This window comes from Lissotriton helveticus, chromosome 8 (assembly GCF_964261635.1).
Source record: "Lissotriton helveticus chromosome 8, aLisHel1.1, whole genome shotgun sequence".
NCBI lineage: Eukaryota > Metazoa > Chordata > Amphibia > Caudata > Salamandridae > Lissotriton > Lissotriton helveticus.
Window position 1 is genome coordinate 1,228,376,282 of NC_136069.1, and position 26,013 is coordinate 1,228,402,294.

At 41.6% G+C, this 26,013-nt stretch overlaps 1 protein-coding gene across 3 annotated transcripts in view; it reads right to left on the minus strand.

The window, feature by feature from the left end:
* The window catches only part of TSGA10 (testis specific 10), a 529,263-nt gene that overhangs the window by 95,432 nt on the left and 407,818 nt on the right, over positions 1-26,013 (minus strand). For 2 of the 3 annotated variants that reach the window (XM_078658208.1, XM_078658207.1), the window contains exons 18-19: positions 19,087-19,197; positions 10,321-10,479 (exon numbers count right to left, since the gene is read on the minus strand). In XM_078658208.1, coding sequence (XP_078514334.1) covers positions 10,321-10,479; positions 19,087-19,197 — 270 coding nt within the window. The remainder of the gene's footprint in view (positions 1-10,320; positions 10,480-19,086; positions 19,198-26,013) is intronic. The other variant, XM_078658209.1, reaches the window with a different exon arrangement.

Here is a 26,013-nt window from a genome sequence, read left to right on the forward strand (position 1 = left end):
TGCGGGCGTGTATGGTCTGTCGCATACAATACTCACAGATGCGGCCGAAGTGGGCAGTGTATCACCTAGCGTCACAGTCATGTCTTGAGGATATTTAGGTGTGGAAAACAATTATATTGAGGGGATGGTTGATTAGTGGGTGAATGGTTGCCTCCTAGTTGGCAAGTGCAAGTGAAATGCCTATACTAAGAGAGTGTAGACTTAAAGTGAAGGTGTGAGGAAAAGTGAGTCAGATGTCGAAGGAGTGGGTTAGGGAAGTGGAGGGAGCTACTGCAGTTACTTACAGTTAAACAGAAGCTGGTTAGAGATGGACACTCATTCCTTCATCAGCGTTCAGGCCATTAGGAATCTTGCAATCAAGTAGAATTATGTATCTGGATTCTAGCCTCCTGAGGGCTAACTGTTTGTTACCTCCACTTATGTTTGTTTTTGACACTATCAATGACAAAATATGTGAGGTCTTCCTTTCTTCCCAATGGTGTGCATTTATGTGGCGGGTTACAGGATACGCGGGATCGTCATTGCCAATTGCACGCAGATGCTGGAGTGTCCTCACATGTACAGGGTGAATTGTGCTCCCTATGTACACTTTATTGCAGGTGCAACGTAATACGTACACCACGAAATCAGTTTTGCAGGTGTAATTCTCCCTGATCTCTAGTGGAGTCTTTCTTAGAGAGCGACTTTCTTGGTGTTAGTACCGTGCCTGCTGACTCTGCAGTTGGTGCATTTGTAGAAGCCTTTCTGGGACTTGAGCCAAGTGGATCCCTTATCTAGCACTGGTGCATTAGTCACAAGCTTTTGCTTCATAGATTTAGCTCGCCTGAAGGTCAATTGTGGGAGTTTAGTGCACGAGGGGCCTATAGTGGGGTCACTGCGAACAATGGGCCAGTGCCCTGTAGAAGATTTTGCATAGATTGGAGTGGTATGTGCTGTACCCTGTAATCAGTCTTAGTGTGGCATCTTTGTGTTTGTCGGATTATTGCTTACTGGCACTGGTTTTGAAGATGAGGTCCTCCCTTTTGGTAGCAATACATTTCTGCTCTGCTCTCTCTAGGGTTTTGGTCTTGTACCCTCTGTCTCTGAGTCTACAAAAGAGACTCTCTTTGGATTTCTTAAGACTTTCTTCTGTGCTGCAATTTCGCTCCATTCTCTAACACTCTGCATAAGGGATACTTTCTATGAGACTATTGGGATGGAAGCTGTCGGCATGCAGAAAAGCATTCCCTGATGTTGGCTTTCTGAAGGTTCTAGTTTGACCCTTGTTGTTACAGATGTACAGATCCAAGTCAAGAAATACGATGGAATTCTTGCTGGTGGTGCAAGTGATTTTAAGATTAAGGGCATTGTTGTTGATTTCATTGGCAAAGTCAATGGCGCTCTGTTCGGTGCCCTTCCATAGGATGAAAATGTCATCCATGTAACGGCGGTACAGAACTACATTGCCAGACATTGGGGTGTTGTATGTCTTCATGAGTACTTGCTCCTCCCACCAGCCCATATGCAAATTAGCATAGCTGGGGTATATATATATATGTAAAAACCACTGTTCCTTTCCGATGAAAAACAGGCCACACTAAGGTTGCAAAAAGCTGGTGTTTAATTCATTTTCAGGAAATCCATGTTTGGAATCATGACCTGTTTCGACCACTACAGTCTTGATCTAGCATTTTGCCACCTTGGTGTGGCCTGTTTTTCATCGAAAAGGAAACATAGATCTGAATGTTTACATTTACAGCGGGCAGCCGGTGTCCGGGATCAGCTTCAGTCCCAGGCCACACCATGTCTCCTTTGTACCCACCCCCTAGGCTCCTTGGTTGCCCAAGTTTATTATCCTTTATAGGGTTTTAAATACTGCTTCTACCTTCCCTACTGCAGGATTCTATTGATTGTAGCAATGCTTGTTTAATTCAACCTGTAAATGCCAATGCTTGTTTAATTGTAGCAATGCTTGTTTCACTGTCTTCATTCTGACATGTGATAGCCAATTGTCATATCTGTGGCTGTGGCAAGCCTTGTGCAACAGCATGTGGAGGGGCATGGTTTGCCATGTGATTGTCAACTGTCTTATCGGTGGGTGTGGCAAGCCTTGTGCAACTGCATATGGAGGGTTGTGGTTTGCCTCATGTTTACAAGCACCTGTCCCATTGGTTATAAAAGGGCAAGCCCTGCACATGCCTTTGCTTGGCTTATTTCCTGAGTTCCTGCAGGCTGCTGTCTCAACATCTCTCCAGCTGTCAGTGCTAACGCCCGATCCAACTCTTCGATTTGGCTTTCAGGAGGATTCCTCATGTATCAGAGAAGCTAAGTGCTGCACATTTCTTCTGCTTATCTTTTCATCTTGTCTGTGACTTCTTGACCTCGCGCTTGGCTACTTCTTCCGTGCTCGGAGTAGAACATTAACCAGTGACTCTCTGAAGTGGCAACATTGCTTTTGAAGGCAATTTTCTTGGTTTCTGTCTTAACGCCCAAATACGAGACTTTTGGAACAAGAAAACAGACTTTTTTTAATTTTTTATAAAGTTTTATATAGCGCGAACAAGATCCCAGAGGATATCAGAGCGCTTTACATTAATAAGGAAAGGAAGGACAATATGCAAAAAACAACAGGTAGGGATATAGTGTGCTTATCGCCCTTTAGGAATTATTCAACAGAGTTTGTATTCTATATTTCCTATAGTTAGTATTGTGGCATAATGTGCTGTACTTTCCTTTGACAAGTTCAGAAATTGGAAACTCTAGTGCCTGTTATGAATGGTGATATTGATTCTTGAAGCCCAAGTGCACGTTATGAATGGTGACATATGCTTTAGTCCTTTTATTGTTCAGTTCTGCCTTATTTTGTCTTTCCTTTGAATCTTTTATTTCAAAATACTTACTGCTATTGGAACAAGTGACTATACATGTAAACCAAAGCACGAAGTATACTGTAAAAAGAAATCATATTATAATCATATCTACCACCCCTTTTGATTGAGATATTAAGAGTCTGCAAGTGGTCCTTGCATAAGGTGAATACACATTTATTATATGACATTGCTATATCTAAACTTGTGAGTGTGTACGTGTGTGGAGAAGTGTAACTGTACTCATCCTTACTATTTTTACCGTCAGAGTATTACACAAACAAACGCTGTAGACTCCTCAGAGACCGAAGACGTGGTACTCGGCTGGACTTCCCGGACTTCCCGGAGAGCTGGAAGCACGCCGAACTCAGCGCCCTACTTAAGAAGCCATCAGCCGACCCCACCGACCTCAAGAACTACCGCCCCATCTCGCTGCTCCCATTCCCGGCAAAAGTCATCGAGAAGACCGTCAACAAGCAACTGGCCGCCTTCCTCGAGACGAACGGCTCCCTCGACCTCTCGCAGTCTGGCTTCCGGGCCAACCACAGCACCGAGACCGCCCTGATCGCAGCTACCGATGACATCCGAGCCCTGCTCGACAACGGAGAAACAGCGGCCCTCATCCTCCTGGACCTATCCGCGGCCTTCGACACTGTCTGCCACCGTACCCTAGTACAGCGCCTCAGCAACGTCGGAATCCAGGAGAAGGCACTGGAGTGGATCATCTCCTTCCTCGCCGGAAGGACACAGAGAGTCCGCCTCCCCCCGTTCAGATCGGAGGCCACCGAAGTCATCTGCGGCGTCCCTCAAGGCTCCTCGCTCAGCCCAACACTCTTCAACGTTTACATGAGCCCCCTCACAACCATCGCACGCCAGCACAACCTTAACATCATCTCCTACGCCGACGACACCCAGCTGATCCTCTCCCTCACCAACGACCCCGCCACCGCCAGAGCCAACCTACACGAAGGGATGACAGACGTTGCCAAGTGGATGATGAACAGCCGCCTGAAACTGAACTCGGACAAGACGGAAGTCCTCATCCTGGGATCTTCTCCCTCCGCCTGGGACGACTCCTGGTGGCCCCCCGCCCTGGGCAGCGCACCCAAACCCACAGACCACGCACGCAACCTGGGCTTCATCCTGGACTCCTCCCTCTCCATGACCAGACAAGTCAACGCCGTCTCCTCGTCGTGCTTCAACATCCTGCGCATGCTACGTAAGATCTTCCAATGGATCCCCACCGAGACCAGGAAGATGGTCACCCAGGCCCTCGTCACCAGCCGTCTGGACTACGGCAACTCCCTCTACGCCGGAACCACCGCCAAACTCCAGAAGAGACTCCAGCGGATCCAGAACACCTCAGCACGACTCATCCTGGACATCCCCCGCCGCAGCCACATCTCCGGGCACCTGAGAGACCTGCACTGGCTCCCGGTCAACAAGAGAATCACCTTCCGGCTCCTCACCCACGCACACAAAGCCCTACACAACCAAGGCCCAGGATACCTCAACAGCCGCCTCAACTTCTACGTTCCCAAACGCCAGCTTCGATCGACCAACCACGCCCTCGCCGCCGTCCCCCGCATCCGAAGAGCCACCACAGGAGGAAGGTCCTTCTCCCACCTGGCCGCCAAGACGTGGAACTCCCTCCCGACCCACCTCCGCCTGACACAGGACCACCTCGCCTTCAGGAAGCAGCTCAAGACCTGGCTGTTCGAGCAGTAGCAGCCCCCCCGCCCCCCCCCAGCGCCTTGAGACCCTCCGGGTGAGTAGTGCGCTATATAAATGCTGTGATTGATTGATTGACCGCGCTGAGTGAAGAAGCAGTGTTTTTCTCTTCTCTTCTTTCTCATCCACTTCCCCTTCCCTTTTGGGAGATCTGCCAGTGTGGCAGTGTTCTAGTCACAGCACTAAGAGGCGTTCAAAGAGGTACAGGGAGCATTTGCCATTCATCGCTACTGCAGACATCCTGAGATTTCAGGTAAATGGTTACACCACAACCTTACAGCCGGCAATCCTGCTGATGGGCCCTATCCCCACAGCGAGCGTGTATGTGCTAGAGCATCTTGTTTTGCACTTTGATATATACATCCCATCTTTCTCAGCCTCCTCACCAGTCATGTCAGGTTATGCGACTGATGAACAAGAAGGCTTTGTAAAGAAAGCTGGATCCTCTTTACGACTAGTGCAGCAGGTGCTTGTTGCAGCACCGCCTGAGCTTCAGTGCAGCCAAGCAAGTCTCCGAAGTTGTGGATGCCTCACACAGGCCTCTCAGATCCAGTGTTATATGAATTCAGGCATGCCGTGGTCTTGGCTGCAAAGCAGCTCTGGGTAGCACTGTGATGCAGGCAAGTACAGTGACTAGGGCTATGCCAGGGATTCCCATTTTGGGTGCAGTGGCGCATTCCTCCTCTTCCATATCATACCATGGTCATGTTGCCCCTGGATCCCCCTGAGCAGTCACTTCTCCTACATGGATGGAAGGCCCCTTCCCCCCTTCAGCAGGAAGGCTGGTTTCCAGGCACTCAGGGACAGGTACTAGATCTTGCCTGACCTTCTAGGCAAACCCAGGACGGGTATTTGACTTCACCTGAGTTCGCTGCTTGAATCAAGAGGTGGACTCAGGTGATGTCCCTCAGCAGTGCTGTGACATTAGCCCTGTGTGGTGCTGAAGGGCCAAGCTCCAGGAGGCTCCCTTTGGCACAGTGCAGGGGCAGCATGCCCCTGGCCTGAGAGCTCCTGACTGGGTCCAGGGGGGGAACCATGTACATTGCAGCTGGGCTTCCTCAAGTTTTGTTACTCCACTGTTCCTCAGGTGATGTCTCCTCACATTTAGAAAGCTGGATATCAGTGAGACACAAGATCTGGTTGCACAGCAGCCCTCTGAGTACTCTGTGGAGTAATCCCTCCCTTGTTCTTAGACAATTTGCAACTGAAACAACAAGAGGGCCATTTGGTCCTACATGTATACAGTCAAAGGAGAGCAGCAATATGAATTCACTGTCTGCACTTTCAGAACTGGTTTGGATTGATTCTCCTTCAAGTGTCCTTTACAGGCAGCTCTTCAAACACAGCCTTTGTGTATAATGATGTTCTTCACTGCACAGTAGTCTCTAGCCCAGGGCACCCACAATACAGTCACAAAGAGGTGTGAGCTTTCTGCACCTGGCTGCCATCAGCCACAATGAAGAGTGATGAGGGGAAAGACGAAGGGCTGACCTCACCTAAAGGGTCCATTTCACCTAGTCCCATTCTTCACCCCAACCATCTATCAAATGGCAGTGCTATATAAAGACTGGTTAGGTAGATCCTCTATACAAAAGGCTTAAAAGAATTTTTAAAGAAGCCTACCTCCTTTCCCCCCACTTCACTGCTTAGGTCTACTCCCTCCAGCTTCAGTATTGGCAGCAATATGCAACCACAGTATGAGAAAACAGCATCGCCTCTATCTTGTGCTTAGTGCCGGGCTTGGGACATCCAAAATGGATTCTGCATGCCTCCATTACTCAAATAACTCATGCACACAAAGCATTTAGCACGCAGGATACACACACGAACACATACAACATGCACTTCAGCAAACCTGGGTTAGCGCATGCAAGCAGAATTTTACACAAGCTGGCCAGTAGGCCTCCACTCCAGTGACACAGATAACACACACTGACGAAGTCAATAGGTCTCACCTTTGTGACCCGTTGGCTTAGGTGCTGTGCAGCATTGTCAAGTTGCTGTACAGCATTACATTTCTTTCTTTTACTTGCGCCCATGCCTTCCGCCCTTCCCCACATTGTTGCTACCCTGTCCCTCCCACATTGTTTCTTGCCCCATCGCTCCTGATTCCTTTCCATGTTGTTGCTTGCCCCGTCCATCTTATTTCCTTTGATTTTATCTGTCTGTCCAAGATCAGCAAGGTTAAAGTCTACAGTCCTTTTCTTAATCCTGGTGACCTCACAACCCCCTAAACAAGAACAGTTGGTAAGCCCAGGACCCACACACCCCTACTGGTTGATCCATTAAGTCCCAAATAAAGTAAAAGATTTATTTTAGGTTCAGTGGGTTTTATGTGACTCACTTTTCTTCAACCCCACAGGCTGACCCTGCTCCGGTCATGCCAATCCTTAAGAAGATGACTCTGATGTGTGTCGGACTTTGCACCAGACATACCTCTCTTTAGGTGTGCAAGCCTGGAGTGAGGACTCTGCCCTAAACTTACAACATGACTTACTTTATCAGTTTCCAAAGGATTAGGATTCGAACAACCTGGCTCTAGTTTTAGACAATTTTTTGAAGAAGTTACATTTACCTGCTGAGCTGCACTGACTTACCAGGACAACAGGTGGCAGTGGTGTCCCTTGACTCCTATTCTTGAAGAACTAGTGATAACATGCTATCCATTTGCACTTTGAGAAAGCCCTGATTATATTTGCATAAGCAAGCTGTTAAAACAGAGCCATTAACAAGCAGTGGCAAAATCAATAGATCTCAACTATGTGAGATCTATTGGTGTTGCCAATGTCTTTTAGCCATGTTGTATAGCAGCATGGCTAAAAGTTATAAGAAAAACAAACACTGGCAAAGCCAATGGGCCTCGCCTAAGCCTGGCTTTGTCAATGTTTTTAGCTATTTTGCACAGCAGTGTGACTGCAGTGCAACATGACTAAAATCCTTGACAAATCCAATAGCTTACACAGGCAAGGCCTACTAGCTTTATCTATGCTTGCTTTTTATTTACAGATCTAAAATGCCTCCATAAATAAAAAATGAAAGCAGTGCAAAAGCATATTTTTTCTTTTTCTTTTTTTAGGCGGTGGGACCGACAGCAATTTACTGCCTGGCCTTATCCCCAAAAAAATATATATTTATATTTAAAAAAAAGGCAACAGACTGGGGGGGGGAGAGGGGGGCCATGGAGGAGTGGTCCATGAGGGGGAAACTGTAGTGCATGAATGAGAGCAACTCGGCCCAGCAAAGAAATACATGAGTAAGAAAGCCAGACAAAGCGCCTGGGATGGAGGAAGGGAGGACAGCGGGGGAGAAGCACACGAGGGAGACCTAGCAACATGAGGGAGCCAGCAACATGGGGTACAAGGTGGTGGGAGGAGAACTATACAATGGGGATTGCTGGAAAACACATGCACTCTCATGGGTGGAAGGATAGAAGTCAGGTAGTTAGAGAGATGCAGACAAAGCTATGCTCCAGGGGAGGGCCAAACATAAGATGGACAAGCTGGGGCAAGGACAGCCACAAAGTTACAAGTAAGCAAATGGGGTGTAATAAAGCAAACCGATGGCAAGCAGTTGGTAGCCTGTATACCCCTGCAAGTTCTTGGTAAGCCTACAATAGGTCTTTACAGCCAAACAACTAGCACTGTCTGGTAGGCTCAAACTGAAAGGTTACGGCTATCACAAACCTGTTTATGCTGCCACCACCACTCCATGTGCTAAACCCATGATAGGGACAGAAGTCCGCTGCGAGTACAAGGAGGGCACTCTTGGTGTGCCCTTCATGGTCACAGAACATGTACACAACCTCACTCAAGTCAAGCGACACGCCTAGCCCTCTAAGCACACACTAGATTAATGTGAGGCAAGGGTCAAAATAAAAAGGAGGATACCAGATACATGTAGTAAGGCTAGCAAGGGGGGGACATATTCCGCACTACATACAGGAGTCATTCCTTTCCCAGGAGAAGGCTTGAAGGTTGGGGGGATCAGGGGAGCACAGGAAAGGAGGGGTGTGTGGAAAATATGGGATTAGATTAGATGATGAGTTGAAGGAATGTCTTAGATTGTTAGTATTGGATATAATGAGAATATGTATTCCAGGACAGAATTAGAGGGTATGGCACTAAAACATTGTAGCGCTGAAATGATGGAGGAGACAGATAGGCTCTGTAAGATATGATTAGATAAGGCGTTAGTGGGAGGAGAGATTGGATTTTGGTTGTTGGTGTGACAGGTGGAAGTAAAGTTGGGTTTGTGGTTAGGGATGTGGGAGGATATGGGTAAAGATGACTGGGGAGGGTTTATGCATGTGATTGTTTGAAGCTGTAAATGGGAAGAACAAGTGGCGATATTAAAGGCCCAATTATGGTCACAAGTTGTGGTAGAAATCCAACACATTTGCACAAGGGGACTGTAAATTAGTGAGTGCACAACTTCTGCCCAATTATACAGGAATGAGGAATGCTTAAAGAGAGAATGCACTGACTGCATAATGCAGACAGTGCATGTGTGCAATTTGTACCCATAATTTCCTTCATAACCAGCTGGTAAAAAAACAGGATTTTGTGCCCAAAACAGGATTTTCAGGTCCACTGTGATCGGGCATAAGTGGATGAAGCACTTAAGGAGATTGTATAACTAGTATAATGTTGATAGCATACAAGGGGAAATGGAGTAGATGGGATTTATTTTCTCATTTGAGTGCTCTATAGATGTCATTGCCATTTTTGGGAGACATTTACAATGATTTGGAGGGACTGGATCCTCCTTTAGGGATGTGATTCTGATATACAAGAAACTTGAGTATTGATGGTTGGGGGATTCAGCCTAATGAAAATAAACACACAGAGCCTTATTATGAGTCAAGGTGCTATTCATCGCACTTATTAGGTATCAAGGGGAGAGGGAGGAACAGCTGGGCTAGTTCACTTCCCCTGAAATATATGTATTATCAATGGGAACTAGCCTCAAAGGGTATAGGGATAGTGTGTTTGTACGGAATAAAGAAATATTATTTCTTTTGAAAGCCCTCACCCACCAACCTAGTTGGTGGCATGCTTCATCATCGGGTTCCAGCCGGTGGCACCGACAGTGTAATGGGTGTGCTTCAACGCCTGTTTACAGCGGAGCTGGTTTTGTGGTGAATGAGTGTGCAGTAATAGCGTGTGAGTGTGAGTGTGAATTAAAAATGTCCTCGGGTCCCAATTCCTATACTAGGTAATTTTATTAATAAAATTACCCTGTATGCCACCAACTAGGTTAGTGGGTGAGGGCTTTCAAAAGAAATAATATTTCTTTCTTCCGTACAAACACATTATCCCACTGCTATTTATCGCACCTCATAAATATTGATACCCAGGGCTATGTTATTTACCATGTGCGATAAATGGTGCATTTGACAAGTTTTCAAGAATTAACATGCGGATTTTGGTGTTTAACACACCAAAATCCACATTGTATGGTAAATACATTGTATGGTAAATACCATCTACCTTTCGCCTGTTCAATTTTGGCAGCTTTGATCTGGCGAAATGTAACGAAGGTTGAGGTATTTAATGCATCCGATAATTATCGACTGGATGCGTTAAATACCTTCTAGCTTGTTTTTGCGACACGTGCATAAACAGGGGTTTACACACGTATTGGAATACAGTACACTGACCCTTTTGTAATCAGGCTCTAAGGGTATTTCATGACATAGCATGCTTTAAAACAACTGCCCAACAAGATTGTTGTACTCACTCACCTATCCAGTGAAGATCTCTCTGGAGATCTTGTGCGACATTCTTGTAAACGGTGGCTACGATCGGGTGAGCGGCTAGACGGGCTCAGGGATTTATTTAATGAGCTTGACTGGAATGAAACAGAATGATTCTGGCGCCGGAGTTCTTTCACTGCACGCTCCCTGAAACAAAATAGATTTTAACTAAAAGAAAAACAACTTAACAAAACTAATCAGTAACAAAGCTATTCACAGAAACATGGCCCATTATTTCTACAACACCAGCCATTTTGCATAGCCTTTCGATGGCTACAATATCCTCCTGAAGAATCGAGAAACTGGCCATGAAAAAAGAATAGCAATTAGTAACCAATGTCATATGATCTGCAATGAAGTGAGAACAGTCAATCAATCAATCAATCAATCAATCTGTGCAAGATCATAGGTCAATGTTGTCCTAAAATAATTTTAACACATATTGTTATGTTTTAACTTTATAGTTATTGGTTTATGTGTGTTTATGTATTATATATTCTGACGTAATGTTGTATGTGCTTTTATGGTTGTTATCATGCTTCTGAATAAAGCTATTTATTGATTGATTGATTGACTGAATTGAGAACAGACACTATAAATCCTTCAAACACATGCTCATAAAAATAGTAACATGCCATCTGCCTTCAATAATTTGCACTATCATACACCATGCTCCTAAAAATAATTGATCATTTTCCAGCTGATCTCTCGAATATGGCACCCTTTGTGATATTCACTTCGAGCTATTCCTTTACCCGTGGAGATTTTAACATCTGGGCTGATGATTCCAGAATGCTTTGGCACAAAGAATTGTGGAACCTTGAATAACCTGAATTCTTTCCAAAGATTCAATATTCCCACACACGATGCAGCCCCCGATGTTGAACTGCTGTTTTCACGCAAGATGAATTCTCCTTATGCTCTTCTTGTTTCCTGGTTAGCAAACTTTAAAAACATAACTAGCAGGAAAAAATTATTTAGGCTTTAAAGGAAGTCAGCGTACCTGACTCAGATGACCCCTCTTACACACTGGAGCATATGTTAGTAACTACCACTGCTGCCCTTGGAGAAGTATCATGTGTTTTAAAAATGAAATTTAACCACCCCAAGGTACAGTGTAACAAAATTATTTTGATAGTGCTCCAATTTTTAAAATGAAAAAAAAACTGAAATTAAAAGGAAAAGGAAGAGTTCTTGAGAACTTTTCATACTGAAAAAGCACCTTGCTGCATGCACAAATGCCACTTCTCAAAGCTGCCATTTTTAAAGCAGAAAGACTTAAGCCAGTAAGTCATTTAAAGAGTCTACCCCAAAAAACCACAGCTTGCACTAGCACCACACTAGTGTCCCCATCTCAAGACTTTTGCGACAATCTAATGTTCATCTTCAGTGATGAAATATCAACTCTGAGGCACATGCCGTTAGACCTCAGCTGACCCGCCAGACATTTTTAATCCTATTGCCAAAGAAACCACCAACATGACCAACAAAGGGAGAGTCAATGCCGAACCATCAGATCCTTGCAACTCAAAAAATTTTTTGCAATTACAGCAATCCTGATTAGGTGCCTTAACACCTCTCTTTGATTGTCACCCAAAATTTCAAGCATGCTATCATAACTCATCTTCTTATTAAACAAACCGTTGAGCAACCTTTCCTGTCTAACTATAGGCTGATGTCTGGCCTTCTGTTGCCAAAATCCTTGAGGCCGTGTTCACTTCGAAATTCTCTAACTACATGGAATCTAACAACATTTTTAGTATCTTTCAGTCAGGCTTTAGAACAAAGAGAAATACCAAAACCACATTATTGAACGTTTAGGAAGCATGACTCTCAGCAAGAAATCAGGGTCAGAATGGTGACTTCATTCTCCTTGACCTGTTTGCTGTATTTTACATAGTGAACCAGTACATTTTTCTATCTCGCCTTGCATTCAACAAATGGAACTGCTCTCCAGAGGTTTAAATCATTAATTTCATAATTCACTCAACAATTAAAATCTGGTCCTTCTTTCTTGAATATGTGAAACATAACTTGAGTGCATTAAGGTTATTCTCTTTAGCTGGCTCTCGTCCATTGCCTATAGGGCACCCCTTACTTCTGTCCTTGTTAGCAACAACGTTATCTATTACATACATCTTGAAAATATCCAGGGCAATATCAACGATGCCAAAAGATGCCTTTGCTCCATCAGGGATTGCCGCTCCATTGTGCATCAATGGATGTCTCAATTACCTTTGCCTGAAATGGAGATAAAACAGACTCTGATCCTCTGCTACGGAGATATTGAGATGCTTTCCTCAGTGTCGGTCATCCTCCAAAACCGTCACGTATCAGATCTAAATCAGAGCCGAACCCAACATTTCTATCCTTCAATGTTTTCTTCTGCAAATTTAAGAATGAAACACTCTTATCCTTGCTGTGGTTCTTTCATACTGTGATTACGGCAATGAAATGGACATGGACCTCCCTGCAAAGATGATGAGTGGATTTCAAAGGATCTTGTTCTTTGTTGCAGTTAATTTGACCACATTATACCAACCCTGACCTCCCTAGATTGAGAGCCACCAGCCAACGTGTATAATTAAAAACTCTCTTCCACTAGGCACAGAATAACTCTTCAAGATATTTACCAATACCTCCTGACCAGACACCTATGATTGCTTCCCAACAATTTCTCCCTCTGCTGCCTCCAAGATCAAAGAGGCTGAGGTAAAGTTTCTTGACTTTTAAGGCTACTTCCCTTTCCTGTTTTGTTTTGAGGTGGAGCTTAGAACATTATGGAAAGACCTGAAGACCCACGCCTGCTAGCACTAGCTAGCTTTAGGTCTATCAACTATAATGATTTTGCTCAGTGTTTCAACTATCTGCTGTTTCCTCCTCCCACTTGCCTCTAAAGCACTATGAAATACTATCTGGTAACCAAACGTTTTAATTCAAATAGAAAAAATAGCAATCAATAATTTAAAAGTTGCGATAAAGGTTATACACTGACAATTTGTTATTTAAGTGGTATATAACCATGTGTTGTATCCCAGACAAGAAATCCAGATACAGTTGAGTGAAAATCTAAGTTTTATTTAAGAGATACAGCGAGTCACTTAGATTCTGCCAACAAAGTCTCTCTTTCGATTCTAACAGCCTCATTTTGACATCAACAATTCAAACCCAACGTTCTGTCTAATTCACATTAAGTATTTGAGAGCAGAACAGGAATGCATTAAAAAATAACATTACCTCTTTTTCTTCCACATGAACTAGTACAAATACATGATTAAGTATGTAGCATGATAAAAATCCAATCATATAAAGTCAAGAAAGAAAAAAGTACCAATATAAAATTAGAAACATGTTTAAAACACTAAGGGCCCGATGTAGGTAATCCCAGATTACCGATTCTTAAATACCGAATCATACCGATTCGGTATTTAAGAACTGGCAATCGGGATGTAGCTAATTTTACCGAATTAATTCCGAATCGGTATGATTCGGTAATTAATGAATCGGTATTTACCGATTCTGTAATTGCCATTGATTCCTATGGGCCTTGAGGCCCATAGGAATCAATGTCAATTACCGAATCGGTAAATACCGATTCGGTAATTGGGGGAAACATTGAATGGTGGCAGGGTGTTACTTTGACACCCTGTTGCACCCCTCAATTGTGCATGGGTGCACATGTTGCAGACATACATGCCCTTAGGGCATGTATGTCTGCAACATGGCACTGTTTAAAAAGCAGAAGAAATTCTTTTTAAAGGGTTTTCATAATTTACCACCAACTACTAGTTGGTGGTAAATTAAGAATTCGTAAACCCCTGTAGCACTGATTACAGTGCTACCTACATGTCAAAATACAGATTCGGTAATTATACCGATTCGGTATTTTACCGATTCGGTAAAATTACCGAATCTGTATTTTAACATGCCCCTACATCTCAAAAACCAATTACCGGTCAGTAACGGCCGAAATCGGCCGTTACCGACCGGTAATTGGCGACCTACATCGGGCCCTAAATCATTAAAGGAACAGAAAAATGACATTAACAAATAAATGTAAAGCCATCAAAAGTAGCCCAAAAAAATCTAATGACAAATTTGTAATCTGACAGAAGGATAACAGAACGTCGTGCTTTTGTTGGCATTCTCCAACAACCCTTAGTCGACCAAGTTCAGGACTTTTGCCCTCATCCACCTTAACTACTCTTGCAGCATTCAGACAGAGTTTCAACACACTTTGTAAGTCACAACAGGATCTCCATTTTTACATTCACCTTTCCTGACATTACCCAGCTCTTTAATATGGATCAGAACCCCAACTTAAGATGAAACTTGTTTGAGCCTCTGTTAACTTTAACAATTGCTTTCGTTCTGTCATGAGAATCATTTACATAGGCTGCCACAATCTCATCCAACGTCCTAACAGGCACTCCACCACTCACCCATTTTAACATCCAAGGCATACCTTTGAACATGCCTTTATTCTTTACAACAACTCAAACGAGGAACATTTGGTAAGGGAGCGAGGAGTGGTACAATACGACCAGAACACAGAGTGTACAACACACACTATTACATTTATTCACCATGGCACATTAAATACATTCTGCAAAAATTCTGTTCATGCGTTTAAACTTGCCCATTTGAGCATGAGCAGAAAATGAATGTATTCAAATATACCATGCTATTGAAACGAAGTAGATGCTGAATTATTTTGGAGGTGCTTGGAAAAACACACAGTTCTTTTCCATATGGTCCTGCATTTACGGAAACAACATTTGCCAACCAGTCATTAGGTCGAGCTTAGGCATCACATGCGTTGACTCTTCAAGACATGCTGTATTCACTCAGTGGGCTTACAGCCCGCCCATTGCCTTTTTATTTGTCCCTTCAATTGCTGGTCAAAAATGCTTACTTGCTAGTGGTGAATCCTGTCTCTTTGTCACTTCTTTTTGTGTTTGGTTTCCTCCCACAGAGCACCGTCCAATTACTGTCAACATTATCCTTCTGTGTTTTTTGTTAATTTGGGGACTATTTTTTTCTTTAATTCCTGCTCGTTTCATTGTGTGTGCGTCTTCGGTGGTTCAGCTTCGGCGTCCATCACTTAATCTCCCCACCCTGTTCAAATATCGCGATGAAATGACATGCGCTTCAGATTTTGTTTTAGAAATCGCCTCTTTTCTCACTCCTTGTTGCTTTAGTGAGCCTTGGTCACCAGACCTTCTGCAGCCCAACCTTGCAGCACAGTTAAGGGCAAGGCTTGGGTAACTCCCATCGTACTGACACTTGTATATATAATGTGAACTCAAGCGACCCAAAGGTGTTGGAGCACTGTACATGAGCGCTAGTTACATTACACAATGTCAGATTCATTTTTGGGGGCATTTTTATAGAGTGTGAACATGACTGACTCAAATGTATTAAAAGTGCTTTACAAAAGCACCACCTGTTACATTACACAAGTTCAGGTAATTTATTTGTATTTTTAGGTGTGCGAAGTTTAAGTGATGCCGACGCCATCCCTGTTTATTCATTATTTCCCCTCTACATGTCAAATGGGAGCATTTTGTTGTTGTTGCTATGTCCAGTGCTCCTATACTCAGGGGGGATCACTGACATAATATCGACGACACAAATATCGAGATACACAAATATCGAGTCAAAAATATCGATTGACAAAATATCGACTCCCTATCTTCAAACAGGTAAGTACCAAAATATCGACTCCAAAATATCGACTTACAAAAATATAGACTGTCAAAATATCGATTTTTTAAAATGTCTTAAAATTAAGTTAAAACTAATATAGTAATAAATATATTTAATATAAACTTAGAAATAATTATTAAAAAAATATAATTTTAATAAATAATTTATATAATTAAAAAAATTATATCACCAAAAATTACACACACACATATATATATATATATATATATATATATATATATATATATATATATATATATATATTTAAACATATTATTAAATAAACATATATAACATTTTAGAAAATGTGTAAAATTTATTGTTACAACTATAGTGAGTTCAACATTAGCAAAAGTGTTGGATAGCGTAGAGGTAAAATTTACTACTCCCACTCCAGTGGGTGCAACAGTAGGGAAAGCGCTGGATAGCGTAGAGGTTAAAATTACTATTCCCACTCCAGGGATGTATGACGTTACAACGCATACTTTTACAACGCCTACCATTACAACAAAACTTTTACAACGCAAAAACTTTTACAACGCATACATTTACAACGCAAGATTTTACAACGCATATACCTTTACAACGCATACCATTACAACATAAGTATTGGTAAGTATATAATAATTTTTTGAATATAAATTAATAAAAAATATTATAATATAATTTAATATAATTTAATTTTATTAAATAAATGTAATTTAAATGTAATTTTACTTTATTTTTACAAAGTACCCCTGTACCCCAAAAACCCAAAACTGACCCTGAACCCTAAAAATACCCCTTTACCCATAAACTGAAAACTGACCCTGAACCCTAAAAATACCCCTTTACCCGAAAACTGAAAACTGACCCTGAACCCTAAAAATACCCCTTTACCCAAAAACTGAAAACTGACCCTGAACCCTAAAAATACCCCTTTACCTACAAACTGAAAACTGACCCTGAACCCTAAAAATACCCCTTTACCCCAAAAACTGAAAACTGACCCTGAACCCTAAAAATACCCCTTTACCCAAAAACTGAAAACTGACCCTGAACCCTAAAAATACCCCTTTACCTACAAACTGAAAACTGACCCTGAACCCTAAAAATACCCCTTTACCCCAAAAACTGAAAACTGACCCTGAACCCTAAAAATACCCCTTTACCCAAAAACTGAAAACTGACCCTGAACCCTAAAAATACCCCTTTACCCAAAAACTGAAAACTGACCCTGAACCCTAAAAATACCCCTTTACCCAAAAACTGAAAACTGACCCTGAACCCTAAAAATACCCCTTTACCTACAAACTGAAAACTGACCCTGAACCCTAAAAATACCCCTTTACCCCAAAAACTGAAAACTGACCCTGAACCCTAAAAATACCCCTTTACCCAAAAACTGAAAACTGACCCTGAACCCTAAAAATACCCCTTTACCCAAAAACTGAAAACTGACCCTGAACCCTAAAATTAAAATATTTATCAATTAATCAATTATAATTAATTACCAATTATATTTTAATTAATTACCAATTAATAATTAATTAACAATTAATTTTTAAAAAATATCAATAAATAAATTAACATATTTAATTAATTATAATTAAATTACTTCCCACCCTATTCCCCTATAAACCCACAACCCGCTACAGAAAATAAATTACTAAAATTAAAATATTTATCAATTAATCAATTATAATTAATTACCAATTATATTTTAATTAATTACCAATTAATAATTAATTAACAATTAATTCTAAATTATTATCAATAAATAAATTAACATATTTAATTAATTATAATTAAATTACTTCCCACCCTATTCCCCTATAAACCCACAACCCGCTACAGAAAATAAATTACTAAAATTAAAATATTTATCAATTAATCAATTATAATTAATTACCAATTATATTTTAATTAATTACCAATTAATAATTAATTAACAATTAATTCTAAATTATTATCAATAAATAAATTAACATATTTAATTAATTATAATTAAATTACTTCCCACCCTATTCCCCTATAAACCCACAACCCGCTACAGAAAATAAATTACTAAAATTAAAATATTTATCAATTAATCAATTATAATTAATTACCAATTATATTTTAATTAATTACCAATTAATAATTAATTAACAATTAATTCTAAATATATATCAATAAATAAATTAACATATTTAATTAATTAGAATTAAATTACTTCCCACCCTATTCCCCTATAAACCCACAACCCGCTACAGACTTATATTACACAAAAAATAAAAATTATTATTAACTTACCTTAAATTCGATATTTTTGTTGTCTATATTATGTCTAGTCGATATTATGTCCATTCTATATTTTTGATTCGATATTATGTCCATTCTATTCGATATTAATTTTCTCTAGTCGATATTTTTGTTGTCTATATTATGTCTAGTCGATATTATGTCCATTCTATATTTTTTACTCGATATTCTGTCCAGTCGAAATAATTGACTCGATATTATGACTGTACACCACTCAGGGGGCTGGGACAGAGGGTGGGCCCGGGTGCTTGTTGGTAAACGGATGGTGCGAGCAGTGTTTTGAATGGGAAAACTCTGGAGAAGGAAGCCTGGTGAATAAAGGCCTGGGGGAGGGGATATGTGACGTCTCGGTCATTGGAAAGTACTTTACTCTTTTTTTCATAGACTGCTCAATACTTAAGCTTTTTATAGGCAGTCCATTGGAAACTGCAAATGTTGGTGACAATTGTAAACTACATGTACTCACACAGATGTATACAGTTTGTATTGTTTTCTTTCAGAAATTAAGTACTGGCAAAGCCAATGGGTTTAGCTTTTGTATGGTGCATTCACAGAGACACAGCATGGAGACAGAAATCCACACACAATACACTTTGAGTTTAACAGTAACTAGAGTTGCTGGAAATAAATGTTTTGGTGAAAATCAATTGTAAATAGAATGCCGCATACTTAACGATTAAAAATGATTTTAATCAAGTACAACGTATATGTTAAGGATACTTCTATCTTATTAGGAAAAATAATAATTATAAATAAACATACACTTGCCTTTCAAAGCGCTCAGTTCCTAGTTGCCTTTTGACCATGTCTAGCTCAGCCTCTTGTTGAGTAAGTTTGTTTTTCAGCTGTATCGTCTCCCGACTTTGACTTAATCTAATTAAGATAATAATAAAACAAATATTCAAAGGGCTTTCTGAAAAGTATAGACAAAAGAAAACTGCATCTGCATAAATCTCAAAATGTATTCATTTAGAATTCATTGCAGAGATTAAATAGTATAAAACCCAAAGAGATGGAGAAAGTAAATGTATGTAACCGAACAATGTATATTATTATGTCATCAGCATAAGTACAAAACCACATTATGACCATATATTCTTGTCTACCCAGAAAGAAGGAAAATAACGATCAGCTATTGGTAGACTTAGTGTTAGCAATTGCGCTATAAATCATACTATCTAGGTGCATGCTATATGGTCAACAGGAGGTGAAACTCTGAAGCTCCAAAGCCCCATCAAAATCCTCAATTTATCCTGTTCCATCTGACTCATCCATTGAATATGAACATTCACCTGTGAAATGCTGCTTATAGTCATCACAACCGTAACTGGCCACTGACTCTGAAGGTGTTACTTTTGCTGAAATTTGCTGAGAAGCCAGGCCTCATGTTCTTGCCAAAAACTGACAAGATGGAACCAGGAGCACTATGACCCCGGAGCACGCTACTTGTGGCCGAGACTTTGTTGCGCAGCTCTGTGATGGTACTGGGGTTCGCACGGCACGCCTACTCTGTGTTGGAGGGTGTCAAGATGGTGAGGGGTGGAAGACAAGGTCCCAAGAGATAAACACAGAGTAGACGTGCTGCGAAAGTGAGTGATCCTAAGGAGCAGGCCAAGTGTCCCTGCTTCACTCCACTGTGGTTTGCTACCTTGTGGAACCCTTAGAGAAAACAGAAGAAGGGTGCATAGGGGGATCTCAGTGATGAAGGTGGGAGTACCTCTACTAATGGCTTGTGGGCCTTGGCTAGACATAATTTGTAGTTCTATGGGTGACCCTAGAGGGGAGAAGGGAAGGGGGCATCCTTGTGGTGCATACAGGGGGCAAATCGCTTCACTCTGCAAGCTGAATGATATACCCTCACACTGGAAGGCCACATCTGATATACTATTCGCCTATGAACATAATCAAGGACAAAGTGCACACACAAATAAGATTGTGCAACACATGACAAAGGGAACCCCCAGGAATGTGGAGCTGGGGCGCCACCACCTAGTGCTGTAGGCACAGAATTGCCCCCTGACAAATTGTCCCGGAGTCTGTTAAAGCCACCAGGGCTGCCCTAGAAAATAAAAGTTTGAACATATATGAAAATGTTGGTATTGCTATTCGAAAAGGAAATCTGAACGAAAGATAGCCTACATATAACTGATGAAAGACGAACCCAGAAATCTCAGGATGCTATTATAGACTGTTCTGTATATATCTCAAGGAACTATATTGACCCCATACCCTGATCGAGTAAAGTGGATGTAGGTAGGGGTAGTCTTCTGAAGGTACCAGACGACATGAAAGAACAACTGGAAGCTACTCTGACTAAGGAGAAGTTTTGAAGAAGCTCTTGTGGGTTTGCAAGGGGTGAAATTTCCTGGTATGGATGGTCTATTGTCTGAGTTTTATAAAATGGCACAAATCCTTCTTTTGGAAAAATTACAAAGAACTCATGTACTTTAAGCAATGCAGGCCCCTTTCTATGATTAATAAAGACGTAAAACTCCCGAGTAAGACCACAGCTACAAAATTGGCTAACATGGTTCTGGTATTGGTGCCTCAAGATCACATAGGAATAGAATTACTAATTTACGCTCATTGGCTTATGTACAAACATTTCTTTACTAACAATGAGAGGTGCTATGCAGTGATGCCCCTTGATACAGAAAAAGTCTTCAATGCACTGTGCTGTAAATATATGTTTCAGGTAGTGGAGGGCTTCAATTGCTACCCTTATATTCAGAAATGGATTAAGCTCTTATAATCCTACCCAACTCCAAGAGTCAGAATGAGGGAGTAATTTCTAATATTTGGATTCTGTACTGGGATAAGGCATGGCTGCCACCTGTCACTACTGTCATTTGTTGTGGTAGTGAAACCACTTGCACACATTATGAGGAATGATCTCATTGACTGGGCCATCAAGAGAGATGACAATAAGCAAGTGGTGTCCTAATCAGCAGACAACATTTTGGTGCTCTTTTTTACATTTTTTATTTTAATTCTTTTTTATTAACGAGTGCTCGAGAGACCTGCAGTACAAAAACAGTTCCGTAAATGCATCCATGAAGAGACCACAGATATCAATAGCAATATATTCATGAGGGAACAGCGATCGCAATAGAGAGATACCCATCCAGTACACATCTATGTAAACACCCCAAATTCCCTGTATTTTCGCCAGGGCGCCCACACTCTTTTTCATTTTTTAGCACATCCTCTGCTTTTATACACCGCGTTTTTGGCCCGTTGGCACCAGTCAAGATCACGTTTCCATTCCTCCAGCTGCGGAGGTGTCGGTGAGCCCCACCCCGAGCAATGTGGGGTTTCACGATTCTCGCAGCCAGGGCCAACCATATTCCCATATATCTAGCCCAGTCCGTGTCACCTTCGATCAGCAGCAGGAGCCATTTCGGCTCCATCGGGACCGTGTCCCCCACAACCCTGGACATGGTATCAGTAACTTGCTTCCAAAAGCAAACTATCTCCTGGGCAGGAGCTGGGGCCTTCCCTGCTTGAAATCTGGAGGGCAGCAACATGGACAAAACCTCAAACTTTTGTTACCCATTACAGACTTAATTTAGGTCAGGCATTAGAGAAGAATTTGCTTCTGTAATCCTTGATGCAGCAGTGAGTTAATTATTGCAAAGCTAAGTAAACGTACATAACATTTTTTGCATCACTAATTAGTTGGTGCAAATTATTATGCTTGTGACATCCTCATTGCCTAATGAGGGGGAGGAGGAGGACTGATAATGAATACTTTACTTACAGGTCATCTTTATTACCCTGAATCTCGGTCCAACTTACCTCCCTCCCTACATTTACACCTAATATATATATATATATATATATATATATATATATATATATATATATATATATATATATTACCTACTGGCGGTCGCCAGTAGGTAATATATATATATGGTTATATTATAGTTAGGACCTAGTTTCCATAGGAAATCTGCAGCTGAGAAAAAAGGGGGGTCCCAAAACGTGTTTTCCCCATGTTATTTTCCATAGGACGATTAGACATGGCTACAGCCCGAACGGCTGAACGGAATTACAAGAAATTTGGCAAAATGGTAGAGTCTGATTCGCAGATTACGCTTTTGCTCAAATGGTGTAAATCCCTCCAGTAGTTCCTGAGACAATCACATGTAAAAAAATATATATATCTAGGCGCGCGTACCGTACGTGTACCGTACACGTATACGTTACGAGTACCTTTCCGTGCACGAGCTGCATGCTGATTGGCTGTCAACTGTCTGTCATCACTCCTAACCAGAAATTGTTGGCAGCCATCTTGTGCCTCGGTAGACTAAGGCACAAGAAAGCAGAAAAACAAACACTTAGAACTCATAAAGGGGGCAGGGTTAGGAGCACCCTGACCCCCTAAGCCTGCTCAGGGGGTCCCACAAGGACCCCCAAGGCCCCCCCCCAATTTTTGTTTTTTTGACAAAAATCGCGGGGTACGCGTACCGTACGCGTACCTTTGCGAGCACGAGCGGCATGCTCATTGGCTTTCAACACTCCAAACCAGGAAGTGATGTCATTTGAGATGTCATCAGTGATGTCATGAGTGATGTCACTGACTATATCATGAGTGATGTAATATGTGGCGTCATCAGCAGTTCATTGCGGGCGCGTGAGTTATAGTTAGCTGAACTAACTATAACGGGAGAATTTCAAAGGTTTTGTATGAGTGAAATGTCCAGCTAACTATAACGTGTGTGAAACCTATGGTTTTTTCAATGAATTTGCAAGGTTTTTTAAATGCTAATTCCTAACTATAACGTGTGTGAAACCTATGGTTTTTTCAGTGAAAAAAATAAATAAATAAATATATATATATATATATATATATTAAAAAAACATAGATTTCAGGCAGGTTATAGTTCGGAATTATCATTTAAAAAACCTTAGAAATTCACTGAAAAAACCATAGGTTTCCGGGGTGTTATAGTTAGCTGGACATTTCAAGGAAAGGCTTGGGATGCGAACTGTGTCGCGTTCCACAAGCGTGCGGCCCCTGTGCTCAAACAGCTCGCAGTCGCTGGATCCTGCCTACTACAGGTTGAACAATGCTCTTATAAGGACACTTGAACAAAGAGCCTACTATAGGTTTTAACTTTAAATGTCACCATTTGAAACCACAAGTACCAGAATGCCATCTGGCATTCTAAGTGTGTCACGCCCACTAAGGGTGGTGTTTGCATTCTAATAAAGATGACGATCAAGCAAACACTGGTGACAAGTCTTTGTTTCTGTGCGGCAGCCCATGACGAAGAGGCGTTCTGCCTCGAAACGCGTCGGCATAAGGAGACAAGAAATGGATCCAAAAAACTGCGAGCAGCCTCGAGGTGCATAAAGGTTGGAAGGGACTGCAGCGTGTGCCCTCTCTGAAGCTTTAGGGCAATTGGTGTGAACATATATATATATATATATATATATATATATATATATATATATATATATATATATATATATATATATATATATATATATATATATATATATATATATATATATAGATATATATATATATGTATGTATATATGTAATCCAAATTTCCCTGAAGCATTGGAAGGGATCACGTCAGAGCTCTGCCAACAGGTTTTCTGATGCAGCCTGTCTTCCTTCTCCACTTTACTTTTCATCCGGCCGACGCGTTTCAAAGACAAACCTCTTCATCAAGGGCCACAAACTTCACAACTCAGGCTCGCATTACTTTTATTAATATCCGGTTTATTTAAAAAGTAATGCGAGTCTGAGTAATGTATTCATTCTTTGCTATAGACTCACATTTGTGTTTATGCTATCTCTTTAACCTCCATCAAACCCCAATCACTTTGTAAGAGCAAGCCAAAGACCATACACTATTTTAACAAAAGGAAAGGTTTTTGAAAGGTTTTTGATTCACCGTTATAGAATAGCCCCTCACATGGGTGTTAATGGTGCCATAAAGAGTCTTGGCCACACTCCTACCTCAGTCCACCAGGTAGAAGTCTAACATTATGACACAATGACTCAAAAGCTGGTTGACTGCTAAGAAGCAGACACCTAGGAAGAAAAGGGAACAAGATTTTTGCTGGGCTCCTTAGACAAAATTTATCATCATCAAAAAGTTCAAAAGGATTGCGTGGCAGAGGAAAATTGATAACTATTTATTTCTCTCCATTGGCCCCCTATTAATTATTGCACCATCTACAAAAACTCAATTTTCTTGAAGAAAATCAAACTCCCCCAATACCTCAAAAAATGCATCTCAGGTGGATCTACTACTAACTGCAACAAAGATATTCTACCCGCCATCCCGTCGTACAAAGGGACCGCCCGCCATAAGGGCGGGGGTCCCATGGCAGACATTAGGATGCGCCCGCTACAGTGGCGGGCGCATTCCAGCATTCCTGACATTGTGGCGGGCGGTGCACTCAGAATCCCCCGCCACAATGCCAGGAAGGCATGTTGTGCACTACCATGCACAACATGGCAGTCACCGCGCGGTGCCTGCCATGTTGTGCATGGTACCCCCCCATGTGCACCCCCCAGAGTCCCTGGGGGCCCGCAACAGGCACCCAATGGCAGAAACCGCCTGCCAACGCCACCACAGAAAGGCACATCCCCGCACACATGCTAATATGGATGGCGGTGCCTCCCAGACACCGTCACCATGCTAGCTGCTTTTCCGCCCGGTCGACTCTGCGACCGAGCGGAAAACCGGCAGATGATCTTTACATCCGCCGGGGTCCCCCCGACATGGTAATCCGGCGGGGGGAATTAGGGAGCGGACTGTGGTTTTTAGCGGGCGGATGGCCATCGCCACACGGGCGGTGGCAATCCGCCTGTTATCATAATGGGCCCCCAAGTCTCAACAATCTGCACCTAATAACCCAGAATCTATAAGTCTCCCGTCATGACAGTCATCTTATACCTAATTATTTTTCCTTCTGGTATATACAAAAACATATTTGTTAGCTTCCACCTCACAGGCTGGCTGATTTTCTATGAGGCCAGTATGTGCATTACGATTTCTACTCAGCAGAAATAAGGAGTTTAAATCTCCATAGTAACAAAATAAATACTCATCTTCGTGCTAATGCAATGCTGCCTCTTTTCTTACTGCTCTCTATTAATAATGTTAGTGCTTGATTAAAAGTATTATTAAATTTAGGGAGTTACTCTTTCATTTGGATTAGACTGGTATTAATTGTGTAAGGAGGTTTCATTTCTTAAGATTTTAGAGGATTTGGGGTAGTTCCTTTTTATTAGAACAATTTAGTGTTCACAAAATAGGGTTATATTAACTTATGGATGTTGATAATTAAGTAAGATGTTTGGGAGCCTTTTTTCCCTCCTAAGCAGTTTAACAGTTCTGCATACACAGGGCCAAGAAGAAAGCAGAAAACAATAACCGTGAGGCCCATTTGAAAACTATGACACAACCAATGCAGGACAAACTAACCTGAGTTACAAAGGACACGTCGATATCTAATTATATGAAGAAGATCATCAATAAGAAATGGCATATATTGAACACAGGAAAATGTAATTTACCAAAACCACTGTTTGCCTTTAAAGATCACAGAACCTAAAAGACTGGCTTGCTCACATCAGACAAAGACTTAGAAACCATTCTGACTAGCTACTGGGAAATACCACAGATTAATAATGGTCATTATCCATGCAGAAATTGCA